The sequence below is a fragment of the Rosa rugosa genome, chromosome 4 (genome assembly GCF_958449725.1).
Source record: "Rosa rugosa chromosome 4, drRosRugo1.1, whole genome shotgun sequence".
Lineage (NCBI taxonomy): Eukaryota > Viridiplantae > Streptophyta > Magnoliopsida > Rosales > Rosaceae > Rosa > Rosa rugosa.
This window is the reverse complement of record NC_084823.1, coordinates 27254258-27271560: the sequence shown is the minus strand read 5'-3', so window position 1 is coordinate 27271560 and position 17303 is coordinate 27254258. Positions and strand designations below refer to the sequence as shown.

The following is a 17303-nucleotide window of genomic DNA, read 5'->3' as shown; positions in this document are numbered from 1 at the left end:
ATCAATAATTAGTGAAAAATGAAGATGTTTTTAATTTTGAATGTTTTTTTAGGTTTATCCAAATAAATAATCTTATTATTGCACCCCAATAATCTTATTATTGCCCTAATAAATATTTTATTGCCCCCCAGTAATATTATTATTACCTCCCAATAATCTTATTATTGCCCCTAGACAACAGCTTCTGCTCCTCCAGCTCCAGCCCCGTCTTCTCTGAAACAAGTCCCTTCAATTCCCCAATCAATCATCAAAAATCTAATTTCATTTATTAGATATTAATGCTCAATTTCTTTTTTGTCCTTTTGGGCCTTGCCCCTATGTTACGAAAAAAAAAAAAAAAAAAGAGGCCTTGCCCATTGCCGTCTGCCCGGTTTCTCCAAAACCAAAGCAGAATCCGGTCATCGAAGACAAGTTTTGGTCAATAAATAGAGCGAAGAAAAAAAAAGACAAAAAAAAAACAAAAAACAAAGTCTGAATATAGAATCTGGGTTTCACTTTCAAATCCCATCGAACCCAAAATGGTATTCAATTCCGGTTTGAATTAGACGGAGGTGAGAAGACGTGGTGACCGGCCGATCATGATGCCGCCTGCGTGGACGTCGTCGCCGCCATGTCATCCAACATCATGATGCCGGATTAAATCATGATCGAGGAAGGGTCGAGGGGAATTGAAGCAGGACCTGGCCAAGATCCGAATCCCGCTGGAATACACCGACTTAGTTCTCTGGCTCGAGTACGCCAAGACGAGTGCTCGCTTCTCACGTCGTCGTCATCACCACCAAGATTGCTGCTGTTTACGGGTCCGAGCAAGATCTCTGTCCTCGTCAGAAAGAGATCGGAGAGGGGAGGGCAGGTGGGAAGAGAGAGAGAGAGAGTCTGATATGAGGTGAGAGAGAGATAAGTTTGTAGTTTATTAATTAGATTGAGGGTAAAAATGTCACTTGCGTTTAAATTGGGTAAATGGGAGTAAAAAACTCTTAGTGGAGTAAGTGGACAATTTTTAGGTTAAAATTGGGTAAGTGGTTACGGCCCATTTGTAAAATTGGTACAAAAATAGAAAATCAAAGTATATATAAATAATTTTAAAAATCGGTAGATTCTTGTACCTCTAGCTAAAGATGCCCTTCATGTGGCTAACGCTTAACCCTCCTTGTGCTCAGATTATGATTTAAATGTACCAATTAAAAGGATAGATTCAAAATCAAAATTTAAAGAAAAAAGTTAAGTGAAATCTAACCAAACCGATCATATGAATCAAATAATTAAATATCAGATAAAAAAAATTAATACTCTGCAATAAAATAAATTGACAGCTAAATAGATGAATGCTGAAACTGGACATGTACAAAATCAAAGGACACCACTCACTCAACAAGTTTCCTAAAATATAAGGTGACGATGGATCTTGTACTTCGCGGTTTTCTTTTTTCAGGATCACAAAATGATTCTCTATTTACTTCCATTTAGTTTTTACAAATATATAAAAATCTCAGACTTAGAACAGAATACGACAAGACAGTCCTCTTCACATTTCAGACACAGAGAGAGTGACCTCAGATGCAAATTTGGTCTACAAATTTAAGATTTCATCTGGGAGGCGCCAACTTAAAATCCAAAAACCCTAAACACAAAAACCCAAAAAACCAGATAAACAAAAGTGTGTGGGAGACAGTGAGAGGTCTGACCAAACATAGAAAGCATTTTGTCCATTTACCCAGGATAAAAAAAAAAAAAAAAAAAAAAAGGCAAGGGAAGACATAGAAAGCAATTAGAGGCAGATTTAGCTCTTTATTTTTCCCATCTCATTTATTGTTCCCATTGTTCAGAGAGAGAGAGATGATTTGAGCTCTGAATCAGACCCAGAAAAGCTCTCATTCACTCTGTCAACTGTAAATGAAACCACCCAGATCTGCAAAGTGACTCTCTTTGCTTGCTTTGCTTTCTGTTCTTCTCTAAAGATGCTACATTTGCTGCTTTTTTAGCTGCTTTTGCAAGTTCAGATTAAAGGGTACTTTTTTTCAGTTGAAAATCGGTCATCTTTATAATCGTTTGTTTGTGTGGGATTGGTGGTGGTGGTGGAATGAGGTGTATATAAGAGATGTCAGTAGCAGCAATGGGGGTGTCTGATCCAAGCCAACTCCACTTGAAGAAAGAGCTCACCCAGATTCGAAAGGCCGCCCGCGTTCTCCGCGATCCGGGGACCACTTCTTCTTGGCGCTCTCCTTTGGCTTCCTCTAGATCTGCGGCGGGGGTTCCTTCTACTTGTTCCACTTCCCACAATACCAACAATGGCGGCGGCGGCGGCGGCGACAACAAGAAGGTGTTCCTGTACAACTGGAAGGGCTCTTCCAAATCGTCGAGAAATGATGACTACGAAGAGGAGGAGGAGGAGGAGGAGGATGATTATGGTGTTGAAGATGAGGATGAAGCTTCTTCTGTTGCGGCATTGAGTGTGGATGACAGCTTGAGCCACGGAGATTCCAGGAGTGACGCCGGTGGTGGTGGCCAGAGCCGGTCGTTGATGATGCTCCGGCGCAGATATCCGAATCTTCTACCGCCGCTCAAAGATGGTAATGGTAATGGTAAGAAAGCAAGTAAGAAAATCGAGTCCCATTCTCATGTTTTGTCCAAACATCAGCAGAAAGAGTTGATTCTTGGTAGGAACTTAAGAAAGGGAGGCCGGGATGAGCAATCCGATGACACTGAGGATTACTCTAATTCTGAGGATCTGAGGCACATTAGAGGGGCTTCCCCATTGCTCTTGAAGCTTAGGCACAAGCATTGGCCTCCGGCCTCCACTAATGTTAGGAGAAATGATAGTAGAGCAGAGGACTCTTCTTATTGCTATAGCACTCCTGCATTGTCGACTAGTTCTTATAATAGGTATGGTGTTCGGAATCCAAGTACTGTTGGATCTTGGGATGGAACTGCGACTTCAATGAATGATGGGGATGATGAGGTTGAGGACCATTTGGATATTCCGGGTAGCAAAGGATGTGGGATTCCTTGTTATTGGTCCAAAAAGACCCCAAAGCACAGAGGCATGTATGGAAGCTGTTGCTCCCCTTCGCTTTCTGATACTATAAGGAGAAAAGGAAGTGTCCTTTTGTGTGGAAGTCAAAATGTTTATCCTAGACGACGGGGGTCGTCGTCAGGTTCCAATAAGCGGAGAATTGCATCTAGAAGTGCGCAAGGTGTTCTGCCATTGCTAAACAATAGTGGTGATGGTAGAGGAGGGTCATCCATAGGAACTGGGAGGAGTGATGACGAACTCTCCACAAACTTTGGGGAACTTGATTTGGAAGCTTTGAGTAGATTGGATGGACGGAGATGGTCAAGCTGCCGAAGTCAAGAAGGCTTGGAGATTGTAGCTCTGAGTGGAGTGGGGGAAGAGGAAAGCACTCCAGATAGTGTTAGAAGTTTTAGCCAGAAGTACAAGCCGATGTTCTTTCGTGAATTGATTGGCCAGAATATTGTGGTGCAATCACTTATAAATGCTATTGATAGGTGTAGGATTGCTCCCGTTTATCTTTTCCAGGGACCCCGTGGAACTGGAAAAACGTCAACAGCTAGAATTTTTGCTGCTTCCTTGAATTGCCTAGCTCCTGATGAAACTAAACCCTGTGGCTACTGCAGGGAGTGCACTGATTTTATGTCTGGTAAGAATAAGGATCTATTGGAAGTTGATGGTACCAATAAGAAAGGAATTGATAAAGTCAGGTACCTATTGAAAACTCTATCTGTGGCTCCCTCATCAGCATCATCAAGGTATAAGGTTTTTGTAATTGATGAGTGTCACTTATTGCCTTCTAAGACATGGTTGGCATTTCTTAAATATTTGGAAGAACCACCGCAGCGAGTTGTCTTCATATTCATTACAACTGATTTGGATAATGTTCCTCGTACCATACAATCTCGGTGTCAGAAATATCTCTTCAACAAAATTAAGGATAGTGAGATTGTGGCCAGGTTGAGGAAAATTGCTGTTGAAGAGAACCTAGATGTTGGACCAGATGCATTAGATTTGATTGCTTTGAATGCAGATGGTTCACTTCGAGATGCAGAAACTATGTTGGACCAGTTGAGTTTGCTGGGGAAAAGAATTTCAACATCTCTTGTGAATGAACTCGTGAGTTTTCTCTGGCTATCATTTCCTGACATGGTCTAATTCAGTATGAGTTTAGCATACTAATGCGAGTTCATGGCACTATTATCAAAGAAAATACAAAAAACACTGATTTCTTAGTCTAGTATTATGTTGGATATGTTCGAACTTATCAACTACTTTATCTTTTGCAGGTGGGAGTTGTTTCCGATGACAAGTTACTAGATCTTTTGGAGTTAGCAATGTCATCGGACACTGCAGAAACAGTGAAAAGGGCCAGAGATTTGATGGACTCCGGGGTTGATCCCATGGTTTTGATGTCTCAGTTGGCCAGCTTAATTATGGACATCATTGCGGGAACCAACAGTACTAATGATGTCAAACATGACTATGGCGCTCGGAACTGTGAGTGTGTCCCCTTAACTTTTGATGCAATAAAGTTGTTCATTCTATTTTACAAATGTTAATGATTAATAACTACATGACGAATAAGTATATAGATCAATATTGGTAAGACCAATGGATTCAATCAAACATGATAAGATGTACAACATGGCCCGTTGGAGAAATGATATTATAAGTACTGAGAAGCATTATGCTGCAATTTGCAAGATTCCTGTATGTGGTTGGTTCCATGATCTATCCATCTGCTTCCCTAGAATAGATTCAAGTATTTCCTGGGTAGTACTGGTGATCTCCTTGACCCAATCCAAATTTAGGAATCTAGCCATAATAAAGAACCAAGTGTTGGAATCTTGTATGGAGAATCATTGTATTGAATGGGTAGGGATCTATCGTGTCATCCACTTGCGCATAGTTTCTCACCTCTACAAGAGATTCCGTGGTACAAATAATTTTAAATTTTCCTGTTAGTTTAAGATTGGTAGGTTTGTTTAAGAAAAGGTTATATATCTAATACATAGGTCTTGTGTTGTTATTTTCTTTGCTTAGATGGTAATGTTTCATCTGTTGGCATACTTCTGGTTCTCTCAAATTCTTCTCTTGAAATACTCACCCGTCTAGATCACGACAGGTGTATATCTTAGAGTAGTCATTTACGTTAATAATCCTGGGGACAAAAAATACTCTACTGATTGTATTTTATTTTTAGAGTAACTGTTGCTCCATAATTTCATATGTTATTCTATTTTATTTTATTTTGGCTATTTTGTCGGTGTAGATGATGTTTAGTCCAGTAAAGATGTTATAATCTTTTTGTTTTGGTTTATTTTTTTATTCAAATTTCCAATTATGGTGATTGTTTTACTTCAGTGACTGAAGCAGAATTGGAGAGATTAAAACATGCTCTGAAGATTCTTTCGGAGGCTGAAAAACAGCTTAGGGTTTCAAGTGAGCGCTCAACATGGTTTACAGCGACTCTGTTGCAGCTTGGTTCAGTGCCTTCTCCAGACCTTAGTCACTCATGCAGCAGGAGGCATAGCTGCAAGACAACTGAGGATGATTCTTCAAGTGCTTCAACTTCAAGAGAAGCAGCCACTTACAAACAGAAGTTAGATGGTCACTATATACTACAAAAATCAACTCAACAAGCTTCTGTACAAAGAGCACCAAATGACAATTCCAACCATCAGGGAGATTTGTTGTCAAGAAATTATGGTTTCGGTGTGAATACCAAGCCCTCACATGATCAGTTCGTGGATAGTGGAGCCTCAATTCCCTTGTGTGGAAATGTTATGGCTGGAAATATGAGCCTTAGATGTGTAAACTCTGAAAAGTTAAATGATGTATGGGCACAGTGTATTGAGAAGTGTCATTCAAAGACATTGAGGCAGCTACTACATTCTCATGGAAAGCTAGTGTCTATATCTGAAGCTGAAGGTAAGCTCTTAAGCTTTTCATTCACTTTTGTTTATTTTTGCATATGCACAAAGACCTTATTCACCTTTTTGTAGTCGGAAGTTGCTTCAGTTATTTGTAAAGTTTAAAGTCGTTCTTGCAATGACTAATTAGTATTCTTGACTAGAAAATTATAGTTTATAGTTGTTTCCATTTACGCTCATATCACTGATAGTTTTATATGCCATAGTGATACATGGTGTATTGTTTTCTCACTGGAGGAGGATGTACAAACATGAAAGGAGGGCGAAAAATGAAAACGAAGAAAAGAAGCTACTCATGCTTGATATGATTTTTTTTCGTTCTACATATACAACGTCTTTGTTAGATGTTCTCAGTAAACGAACACCATATGATGTCATGATGACACTGGGTGTAAAATGGTGATTTTTATAATGATGCTTAAGCTATACTTTGCAGTCTCATAGAATAAGGGGCATCCTTTTAGTTCATGGCTTAAATCATACCTTTTTTTTTTTTTTTTTTGAAACAAGGGCCGGTGCGGCTGCCCTCAAGCCTTTATAAATGAAACCGTCGAATACAAGGGGGGACATTGAGCCTAAATCATACCTTTAAAGACCCATGATGGACTCTCTCTCTCTCTCTCTCTCTCTCTCTCTCTCTCTATATATATATATATATATATATATATATATAATGTTTTATATATATGCATGTATGTGTAGTGTGTTTATAGTATAAACCCGCATGTGCATTCTTCCTGTTCTTCCTTTTGTTTAAACTGGCATTTTTATTCAGGTGTTCTGGTTGCTTATGTTGCATTTGAAGATGGAAGTATCAAATCTAGAGCAGAGAGGTTTGTGAGCAGTATCACAAATTCAATGGAAATAGTTCTCAGACGCAATGTAGAGGTTAGAATTGTCCACTTGCCAGGTGGGGAGGCTTCTCTAAATGGTCCAAGTCCGGTTCACTTGCTCGAAGGTGTAAAGCAGGCAGGAACTATAGCAGAACTTGTCAGGGAAAGGAAAAGAGTTGGTTCAAATGCCACAGATGGTTATTCCAATTGTTCTCTGTTTCTGGATGGGACCCACAAGTCAACCTCTGATTCATCAGACTTAGTTGCAGATGGCAATGCTCAAACAAGTGATACAAGAGAGAGCGGACAGGAGATCCCAATGCAGAGAATAGAATCCATTATTCGCGACCAAAGGTTAGAGACTGCGTGGCTACAGGTTGTAGAGAAAGGCACCCCTGGTTCTTTGAGTCGTTTGAAACCTGAAAAGAATCAGGTCCTGCCTCAGGATGGCATTTATTACGAAGATCAGATGGAATCGATGAATTCAATGGGATTATCCTCTCAGCAATGGGATGATGGATTAAACCATGAAGTAAAAATCTTGAGTGCTAACAGTGGGAAGGTCATTCAGCAGGACCAAATAGGTAAAAGGGTTGATCATTATCCTATGTCCCCGAGTTTACTACATGAAAAGGGAAAGTCCGACAAAGATCACCTGTGAGTATTGATTTCTTGATTATTTCCATGTTTCTTTAAAAAATTCTTTTCTACTCCTTAGTCCTTACTTGGCTGAAAACACAAAAAACAGTTTAATGGTGGACAAACTAGATTCCTTGAGATTTGATTAATGTGAGTCATGTGATTATCTTGCACAGGTTGTTATAAGCATTTTGTAGTAGTATAAACACTTCATCTTCTGAGGTTCATAGAACAATGTCTGTTTTTAATTATTCAAGGTTAAATAGATATATGGTCACTAAATTTGCTAACTGTAGATAGACCTTTATAGTGGAAAATGGAATGTGCATGTGTAGAGTTGCTCTCCATTTCTGGAAAAGAGCATTTCGGTGCTGATATGTCTCCAGGAAAGTTTTTGACCATCTGCATCTTGATGTCACAGCTCTAAATGGGGTATTTTAGTCTAGACAATGTCATGTTCTTAGGCTGCAGAAAGAAGATTAGGACTCAGTGATGCATTTAATCCGGGTATTATAATGTGTTCGAGCCTGTTTAATACAACTGAGAATTAAGCACCATATGTTGTATATTTAGCACTGAAATTCTAAAACACTAAAAAATCACCTAGTATTATTGAATGTTAAATTATGGATACTGAAGTTTCAAGCAGAAATTGCTTAACTTGAATGTTACTAAAATCGATCAACATGAATGTTGACGTTAGTAACAACAATATTGTTAGTAACAGAAATTATGGATTGTGAAAGTGGATATGATGTTACTGAATAGGTTTGGTGACACAATGTTAGTAACAACAGTGTTATTAGTGGTGACAGTTCTTTAGCCATTAATTAGAGTGGCAATGGTTGTATATGTTAGCTGGTTTCTTGTAACTGGTAGTGCTAAAAGGGTAGGAGTCAATAAGAGTTGGTAGGGGCGTGACATAATAATAAGAGTGCTGGTGGTGGCATTCAAGCGTTCGATATAGTAGTGATGGTTTTGGTCTGGTAGATGAGGTGGTGTTGTTAATGTCAACAGTAAGAGTTTGAGCAGTGATATATGTGATGTTCAGTTTGTGTTTATTATTTGTTGGTGGTAGAAATTTATCGAATTCAGCCTTCAGTATGATAGAGATACTTCATGTTATAGGCAATTTCTTTTCACTATTGATGCTGAATCCTTTTGCATTATCAGAAGTGCTAAAAAAATTTCCGAAAACATTCAATACGGTACAAGACATGCTCAAAGTTTTTAGTAGGGCACTCAAGTGCTTAATTCCGGACTATCAGATTCTATAGTGAAACAGAATCTTAGTATGGTGCAGGAGAACCGTTGTTTCAATTGATAGCACTCTTGTGGCTTTTCTTTTTGTTTCATTTGTTGTCTTTTCTAATCTGTCATTGGCAAAATTATATGCAATATATTCATATCCACAGTAATTACTAAATGCCAAGTAGTCATGCATCCACAGTTATTCATATCCATTGTATGCACATTCTCATTCTTAGTTTTTCTATAGGGGCGATGAATCAGGGTCAGGTAGAGGAGGTTGCAGTGGATTTTTTCATTGTTATAACACTAGACGTCGTAAAAGAGGAAAGGTAAAAAGTTATTACATCTTTATATTTGTCTTAAAATTAGTAAAATTGGAAAAGTAGCTTGACTTCAGAGCAACTTCTAAAGATTTGTGCCTATAAACAGGTAAAAGGGACCCCTGTTCAACCACGCAAAGGTAGACGGTTTTCATTGTTTGGTGTGTGTGGCAAGTCAAGGAAGAAAGCAGAGAAGACAAGATAAAGAGAGGATTTAGGATTGGAGTTTTGGCTATACTGTTCCATTTCGTTACACATTTTCCTGTATTTATGTTCCCAGTTTAGCCATTCTTCAAAGATGCAGTGATAGGGTGAAACAGATAATGTAAAGGTTTTTCCCTTTTCTTATTCAACTGATTTATCTGTGTCCATCCAATTTTTATTTGATCAATACAAATAAAATGGTAAAACCTTGAATGGATTCAAGTTGCTCCTTTTCATAATTTATTTCACTGGTCTTTGTTGAAGATTGTTGTGCAAATTTTCATTCCTCAACTTAAATCATACCCAACCTCGATCTTGTTCATACACAGCACACAATAAAACATTAAAACCTCGATCATATTCTATGTTGAAGAATTTTGGGAGCAATGATTTGGTGACGTACGTGGGGATGGACGGCGGTGCTGAGTTTTGGGCGGCGGATGGCGGAGCAGGACTTGAGCACAAGAGAGAAGACTTGGCCGTCAAGATAGAAAGCCAGTTAGGTCTTGTGTATGTGGTGAAACCTTTCGCATGACTGCCTTGGTTGACGAGGAAAGTTGGAGTTTTTTTTTCTTTTTCTTTTTTTATTGGTAAAATTGCTTGGAAACTTTGTTATGGTGGAATGCTTGGAGTGCTTGGTAAAATTCCTCTGTCTACACCCTGTTGACACATTCATGTTCATGTTCACACATTCATCAGGAGAAGACTTCAATGAGTAAAATCAAAATGGTTCCGTTTCATATACTTTCCGCATAGATTTATGATTAACCCCAAGGAAAATTGTTTCTGATAGCCAAGCTACTTGGCTGCATATACAAAAATAGTTTAATACAGAGAAATTTTTGTTTGCTTTTCCACATATGGACCTAAATTTTAGACACTTCTGGAGCCGGTTATAATACCATCCGATTCTGAACTCAATAGCTGCATATCTCAGCAAGGGGAGTTTGTTGAATGAGTCATGCTACTTAGAAACATTTTCAAATATCTTCGTAGGTGCATCAATGTGATTCGAAGACAAATGGCAAGAAGATCATCCTGAAGACTTTTTAGTGTTCATACTCAATATTCTTTCTGCGAGTAATAAATCATCTGGCGTTGTGACCTGCAAAATATTTGTAGTGCAATGAAATGAGACTTCTTTCCCTTACAGATGAACTTCCAAATAAAATGAGCAACTTCCAAATCAAAGGATGGGGTGCTGAGTATTGGTTCTGTATTCGTGTAAGCTGCAAAAAATGCAAAGAGTAGGATATTTTACTACCTTGATGTTGGTGTAAGATCCTTCAGTGATGTACACAGGATGTGGAAGGTGCTCAACAATAGACACGTCATCGGTAACTTCAAGGCCTTCTCTGTTGAAATTACAATTATTAAGAAATGAGAAAGATAGAAACACTTACAGGTGTCCAACACTGTTTTTCAATTGAAAATTGCCTGGCAAAACTCATACAAACTTTTGTCTCTCTTGATCAGTATTTCAAAGCATTATGAGTCAACTCTTCAGACTTTTTTCTTGGGTTTTTAATTAACAAAACAAGGATCAGGCTCTCGAGGGATAACTAACAGGATTCTGATTTATTCACATCCTCAACATTTATCATCATCAACTCATTACCTAATATTTTTATTTATTACAGCAGTTTGCATTTAACATTGTACAACAAAATCGACATTAATCCCTATGTACCTGTTAACAAGTTCAAAGCCCTTTTTGAGCAACTCAGGTTTGATGACCTGTGAGAATTGATAGACAGTAGCTATTAGAATGTTCCAAAGTCATGAATTGAGAGATGTAAATGCTGGAAACATTAAACCTGTGGTGTCTGCATTTCCCAGAGTGTTCTCCTGTCCAGAGTTCGGACTACAAAAGACTCATAGTTTGCCTGCATATGAAAAGACAAATTTCTCAGTCACAAGATCTATATGCAGGAATTCATGTTCTGCAAACAGGTTGAAAGCCCCCTGATATCTGTTTAAGCAGGGACAAAAACTGCAGAGAGATGGGCTTTTGTATCGACTGCTCAAGTACCTCGAAGGATACATAACTGATAATACAACTAAAGTACAAGGAAACATGGAAACTAGCAGCTACATGATATCCTAATACACACACATATGTTTTTCTGAAAGGGAAACAAGGAGAAACTAAACCAAATGCATCATATAAATTGGTTGTAGTTTAAGTATTCATCAACTGCAAGTAGTATAAATCTGAAAGCAAGTCACTATGATTAATACGTACCTCTTTGATGGTCGCTTTTACTGGAACCCCAAGTACAGCTGCTCCATTTAACCAACCATCTTTAAGAACCTAAAAGCATTCAATGCTTGCTCTCATTATTCTCTTGAATAGTAATAGAAGAATTCTGACTTGACATAAACCAAAGTAAATAAATAAAGAAACAATTTCACAAAACCACCAAGGATACACCAAAATAACTGAAACAACAACCACCCACCCATTCTGCACTTGGTGGAAGTGTGATTTTCCTTACCCTTACTTGAGGAAAAAGATACATGTGCAAATACCTTTCATTCCTACGTGATGTATTCCATATACATTCTTTTGACATATTGACTGGCAGCAAGGAAAGTTAAACAAAACCACTTATTTGGAGAGTTGAAATGATCTTTACATGCTAACAAATGGAAAAGCAATTCTTAAGACATTCTAAGATCTTCTTGGAAAAGCTTCATCCCTTAACACAAAGTGGAATCTTCAATCAAAATAGTCTCACAACCCCTACATGATACAGTTTGCATTTTATTCAAGAACCGGCCAGTCAGCTACTCATCATTGAGCCTTGTCATAGGGTCCTAACAGGTACGCATCAATACTTATGGGGGGATATTGGTATGATACCCAAGATTGCTCTGTCCTCTACTATTCTTCTTTAGTTTGTCAACAATTAATATACTTAAATAGAAGAGCAGTAGATGCATCTTGATGGCAAAGCTTTCATTTCCATCATTTGTAGGATATACACCGCTTCATGTTAAGGGATGGCCAAGTTGATTTGGATAATTTCTAGGGCTAAAGTCTTACAAATTTTCATCGTCTTTGTCATGGTTGTAGGCTGTTTATACAATTATATAATTGAAAAATGTCATCCACTTCTCCCTTTCCAAAAGTTTTCTTTTCAAGCAATTGTAAACATGCCTAGTTCTATGCATTCTGGTGCAAATTGGTTTCTGTGCATGAAAATGTTCAGTCCGACACTAGGGATGGGTATGGATAACGTGTATCTAATACTTCTAGACAGAGATTTCTTTACATAAGAAGCAGCATTGCTCTATACCTAAGACGCAATGCATAATGATACTAAAGACAAGGTGATCTATTAATATGTAATGTCAAAACAGAATAAGGCGAATCAATTAGATATATAAGTAAAGAAATTCTGACCTTCTCAACATCTCCTGACGATACCAGAGGTCTTGCAGAGTCATGGATGCAAACAAGCTCAGAGGTCAAATCAATAGCCTGTACACAGAAGTTGCATCCAATTGTTAGTTATGCAATCGTACTCACACAGTCACACATCCTCATTTTACAATAATGCAATTCGGGAAAAAAAATCACCAATTGAAGATACTAATTGTTTTCCAAAAAGTAAATTAATCACTTTAGTTGACTTGCATTTTGAAAGCTATTGCAACCGACTTTGAGATAAAGCAGAATGAAGACTTCAGACTAATGTGTTAAGTAGGTAGATTCAATACTAGGCTACAACTGAGAGACCCTTCCCAAGAAAACAAAACAAAGAGACTTGTTCAGGATCAGGGAGACTTTTGTTTCTTAAAGTATGGAAAACACAATAATGTGGATGCACCTGGAGTCCACTGTAAACAGAATCTTGTCTTTCCTTCCCAGGCAGCGTGAATTTAAGTTCCGTGTGGATCTTATGCTTGGAGTCTGAGAACATGACCAAAACCAAATCAGAAAAAATGTGTGTCCTACAGCACTAAACGCAACAGACAAACATGTCAAAGACAAGGAGAGCAAGAGAGGAATGGAACCTTCAAAAACATCCCTGTAGGAGGGATCACAAACTACAATGATTTCCTTCACTTGAGGCATGCGTGAGAAAGTATAGAAGCTGCACGGAGTTGGCAAATATCCATTCAGAAGAGCACAAACTTTGCATACAGAAAAAAAAAGAAAAGGAAAGATGACTAGAAAAGCAAGTCTATGGACAAACACAAACAACCTTATGGGCCGGTAACTACACTAAAGGAGTCTCCGTAATTAGGTTCTAAAACTACAACTTAATCAGCATTGATTGAATTAAAAAAAAAAAAAAAACAGAATCCATGAGGTCAAAAGATGCAATGTAAAAGCATTGATTTGGTTGAATAATAAGTTACCTGTACAATGCAATAGGCTGGCTTAAAAGCGGGAGATACTGTTTCGGCATACTGGCCTAGTTGCACAAACATACATAAAACAATCATCACACTCCAAAAATCTTATTACTCGTTGATAGACGAAAAATGTGGAAGAGGACTTACACCCATCCTTTTACCCTTCCCCCCAGCCAAAAGAATCACTGACACGCTTTTCTCTTTCACTGTTACAGACTCCTCCGGTTTCTGCATTATCCAAATAATTTTTATTTATTTTTGGTTTTAGAATAACAAATTGACATGATCGAATTGAACGAAGAAGAAGTGCCACATACTTACATCTTCCTGGGCAGAGAAACAAGTGAAGCTGGAGGTTGCAATTCTAGCCTTACGATGCTTTTCCCTGAAATTGAATTGATGACCTGAAAAGGCATTCAAGTATGAGATAATAGTAACAGAGGCTTGAACGGAAAAATTGAGAAATAGAGGAGGTGGGAGTTGCCTGCAAATCGTAGGTTGGAGTGTGAGATTGGCGGAATTCGGAGGTTGTCATTTGAGGAGAAGAGCAGTGAAGAAGAAGCAGAGAGGGTGAAGCCAAGTGCATGAACCAAGAGCCCCATCAGCAGCAGCAGCAGAGAGAGTTGTTGGCACTATCTAAAATTTGATTCGAAATTGTGATGGTCAGTGTTTATTCCATCGACTTGGAGACAAAAACAGACTTTACCTTCCCTGTTTTTTTTTTTTTCCAAATTTTTACTTTTTTTTACCTATTTCGTCAAATTCCTTTATTACTTTCCAGCAGAAAAACAAATTAGAGACCTAGCTCTTAGGCTCGACCTCTGAGGAGGGTGGAAAACACAGCCAAGCGACCTCGAGCTGTTATCGGAAATTAGCTCTACATTTTTCTCTTTTGTTTGATCAAATTAGAGAAAGAGAGCTTCTTCTTTTTTTTAAAAAAAAAAGAAATTTTATCGATTACAATGATATTTTACCATTCTGACCCATGCGGCAGGTAAATAGTGTTATAACTAATGTCCAACTTTTGCATATGCGACCACAACAGACTTAACCTGTATGACCATGTTACTGAAGTTACATTATGTTCCCCGATTTAAACAATACATTCTCTTTCCTAATTCAACAAGGATGCTAAGAAATGTGCGTTTTTTGGAACCAAATTACTCAATGTAAGCCAGTTAGTAACTTAAGTTGTAAGCATTCTGGGGCAGATGATTCACATTAAAATGAAAGCCAGCGATAGCACCAGCACCGTGACTAATTCCACTGGGATTATTAGGTAAAGCTTTGTTTTAGTCACGCACGTTGCAGCTATACATAAGAGACTGCTTGAGCTCGGCCAGGTTCACAAATGTCGTGTCTCAAAAATGTCATGCTCTGTATGGTCATTTCAGAGACGAGATTTGTTTAATGGGTTTTGTGAAAATGTTGGTTCCTGCTAAGTTTTCTTTAAAGCCATCTGCTGTGAAAGTGGTTTAAGCCACATATTACTGCGTCTGAGTCACATTGGAAAAGACAGAATTTGTGCCCCCGGGTTCAAGGCAATTTCAACCCAGTTCCGAGTTCTGAAGGTTATTCCCCCAGAAATGATCTTATCAAAGTTCTCGAGCAAAAAAAAAAAAAAAAGAAGAATAAGTTGAAGGTGACTTAAAAACCTAGTCATTGGCTGTGTTAATGAGAAATGCAACCCTCCTTGAAACAAAAGCCAATTATAAGGAATGTCAATATACTTTCTGGATGGGAACTGAGCCTTCTTGGCTATCTTCCATGATAACCGTGTTAGAATGGGAGTGTGAAACTCTTTTCCTTTCTCCTAGATCAGCCTAAGACTTCAACAAAGTCATTATGTGCCCCTTGATTTGTAAGTTTTCATGAAAGTTCTTCCCAAATAAGAAAGAACGCCAAAAAGAATAACATAACTTGTTAACATCCCAAGCTCAGAAGCAAAAAAACACATACTTCAACTTATGCAACCTTCAAATGTAGCCATTCAGGGGTAGAGTAGACACATGACAAACCTCTACATAATAAAATTCACAGCCTTCAAGTTCTTTAAGGCTCTAGTTAACTGAATACTTTTTATTGAAATACAAACCAGAAAGGGGGCACTGAAAGATGAGGAACTCCAGACTTCATTCCTCTTGCTGAGCAGCCAATCTGCAAGAACAGCCAAGATCAAAAAGAGAATTTGCTAACCCAAAGATGTTAAATGGATTTGTGAAAACAATAGGAAAGATGTGTGTCTCTACTATAACTTGTATGAACCAGCTTTACGAGATCAACTCACGTGCTCGCAGTATTCAACAATCAAAGAGCTACACAATACTAAGTATTAACAAGCCTATTATAACCACCTCTTACTCATAGAATATAAATTGTCTATATGCTGTGAGAGGTTGATTACTGTGTTCCTCCCTCAGCTTTTGCCGGATTCCCACTTTATTCCTCCAATACGTTTTCATAATGTAGTGGTCCTCCAACTTTTATCAGTGTCTCCTACTCTAGGTGTTTCTGTCATTCTCTGTCAGTTTTAGGCCTTACGGTTCTCCTCCGATCCTCTCTCATGTTATGGCCATGACAACCATAGTTCTTTCTCTAAAGCACACCCAAAAAGCTCAGACCTGATCAAGCTAAGCATACTCAATAGAAAATACTACAGTTTTCACAGCCAAGAGATGAGAGATAAGGGGAACGGAAGGGTGATACTGATTGCTTGGGTTGATGTTTCAGCCCTAAGAGTTACAGAACATCTAATGAAATGGAGGAGGGACTACGGTGAGACTGTGGGACACTGACACACTGGTAAAGTTGGAAGAGTACAAAATAAAAAAAAAGAAACAAATTGGAGGCCTAAACAGGAGTGGGAAAAATCATAGGCATCAAATAGCTACAATTAAGTCGCATGCGGTGATATGTCAACAAGGATTCAAGCCTTGCAAACAATAAGTCAGCAGACTCACTAATCACTAGCACAAAAATGAAAAGCCAGCATGGCGAAATCCTAATCAAAACTGTCACTAACAGAAACTTTGTTGAAAAACTACCAAAACATCCTAAAAGTTGTATACCTCCTCCTCAAATCTGGACCTAAGTAATAGATTTCAGGTATGCACACATATATCTAACAATGCAATTACTAAGTTAAACCAAAACCTAACTACCTCTGCATAGCACATCTTTTAGGGCAAGTACATAGTGTTCCCAAATTCCAATTCTTGTTCAACTGAAACTCCCAAACCCCAATTCCAAACATGAGAATAACACACCACCTAGCCCTCAAAATCATAACGTAAGGACCACCTAATAAAATGAAAATGAAATTGAAATGGGAAAGGGAGAGGTTGGGGGACCTGAAATAGATTGATTGAATGAATCCTCCTCATCAGTGAGAAGAGGAGGAGGAGGAGTGAGAAGAAGGAGGAGAGATGACGCGGTTGTAGAACTGCTCGCCGACCAAGTAGACACCGAAGGCGACGAGAGCGATGCCGAGGCCGGGAGTGGCGTGGCGGAGCTGATTCGAAAGCATCGGGTGCTTCCTCCACTCGTCCCTTCTCCTGAAGAACTCCCCTGTGGGTCCCAACGGCTTGCTGCTGCTTCCCATCTCTCTCTCTCTCTGCCTTCTTTTTTTTTCTTTTTCCGCTCTTTAGATTTGCAAACGCGCCTCACTCCCAACAACCCACGCTCATATATGATGAATATACCACTTTGCAGTTTGGCCCTCCAAATAGTTTTGTTCCTACAT

At 38.6% G+C, this 17303-nt stretch overlaps 3 protein-coding genes across 4 annotated transcripts; 1 reads left to right on the top strand and 2 right to left on the bottom strand.

Annotated features, from left to right (window-relative positions):
* Nucleotides 1–1654: 1654 nt before the first annotated feature.
* LOC133742850 (protein STICHEL) lies at nucleotides 1655–9415 on the top strand. 2 transcript variants are annotated; one of them, XM_062170531.1, is made up of 6 exons: nucleotides 1655–4129; nucleotides 4300–4510; nucleotides 5378–5944; nucleotides 6722–7436; nucleotides 8917–9000; nucleotides 9107–9415. In XM_062170531.1, the coding sequence occupies exons 1-6, from the start codon at nucleotides 2099–2101 to the stop codon at nucleotides 9192–9194; spliced, it is 3696 nt and encodes a 1231-aa protein (XP_062026515.1). In that variant the 5' UTR covers nucleotides 1655–2098; the 3' UTR covers nucleotides 9195–9415. The 2 variants fall into 2 exon arrangements, with proteins under 2 accessions (XP_062026515.1, XP_062026513.1); XM_062170529.1 differs by having other exon boundaries at nucleotides 1658–4129; nucleotides 8917–8998; nucleotides 9099–9415.
* Nucleotides 9416–9905: 490 nt separating this feature from the next.
* LOC133742048 (2-C-methyl-D-erythritol 4-phosphate cytidylyltransferase, chloroplastic) lies at nucleotides 9906–14219 on the bottom strand. Its single transcript, XM_062169741.1, has 12 exons — nucleotides 14046–14219; nucleotides 13883–13965; nucleotides 13709–13789; nucleotides 13565–13620; nucleotides 13217–13296; nucleotides 13030–13112; nucleotides 12603–12680; nucleotides 11439–11507; nucleotides 11011–11079; nucleotides 10884–10930; nucleotides 10458–10548; nucleotides 9906–10298 (listed from the first exon to the last, which is right to left on the bottom strand). The coding sequence occupies exons 1-12, from the start codon at nucleotides 14161–14163 to the stop codon at nucleotides 10227–10229; spliced, it is 927 nt and encodes a 308-aa protein (XP_062025725.1). The 5' UTR covers nucleotides 14164–14219; the 3' UTR covers nucleotides 9906–10226.
* Nucleotides 14220–15498: 1279 nt separating this feature from the next.
* LOC133742050 (NADH dehydrogenase [ubiquinone] 1 beta subcomplex subunit 3-B-like) lies at nucleotides 15499–17228 on the bottom strand. The gene is made up of 2 exons (XM_062169743.1): nucleotides 16912–17228; nucleotides 15499–15718 (listed from the first exon to the last, which is right to left on the bottom strand). The coding sequence occupies exon 1, from the start codon at nucleotides 17160–17162 to the stop codon at nucleotides 16944–16946; it is 219 nt and encodes a 72-aa protein (XP_062025727.1). The 5' UTR covers nucleotides 17163–17228; the 3' UTR covers nucleotides 15499–15718; nucleotides 16912–16943.
* Between the last annotated feature and the right edge of the window lie 75 nt (nucleotides 17229–17303).

Bases quoted from the DNA above. Each gene is read 5' to 3' on its own strand.
- LOC133742850 (XM_062170529.1), top strand. From the start codon at position 2,099: ATGTCAGTAGCAGCAATGGGGGTGTCTGATCCAAGCCAACTCCACTTG. The intron at 4,130-4,299 runs GTGAGTTTTCTC...TATCTTTTGCAG, and splicing joins CATCTCTTGTGAATGAACTC to GTGGGAGTTGTTTCCGATGA. The intron at 7,437-8,916 runs GTGAGTATTGAT...GTTTTTCTATAG, and splicing joins AAGTCCGACAAAGATCACCT to GGGCGATGAATCAGGGTCAG.
- LOC133742048 (XM_062169741.1), bottom strand. From the start codon at position 14,163: ATGGGGCTCTTGGTTCATGCACTTGGCTTCACCCTCTCTGCTTCTTCT. The intron at 13,297-13,564 runs GTAACTTATTAT...AACTCCGTGCAG, and splicing joins CAGCCTATTGCATTGTACAG to CTTCTATACTTTCTCACGCA. The intron at 10,299-10,457 runs GTAGTAAAATAT...AATATTTTGCAG, and splicing joins GATCTTACACCAACATCAAG to GTCACAACGCCAGATGATTT.
- LOC133742050 (XM_062169743.1), bottom strand. From the start codon at position 17,162: ATGGGAAGCAGCAGCAAGCCGTTGGGACCCACAGGGGAGTTCTTCAGG.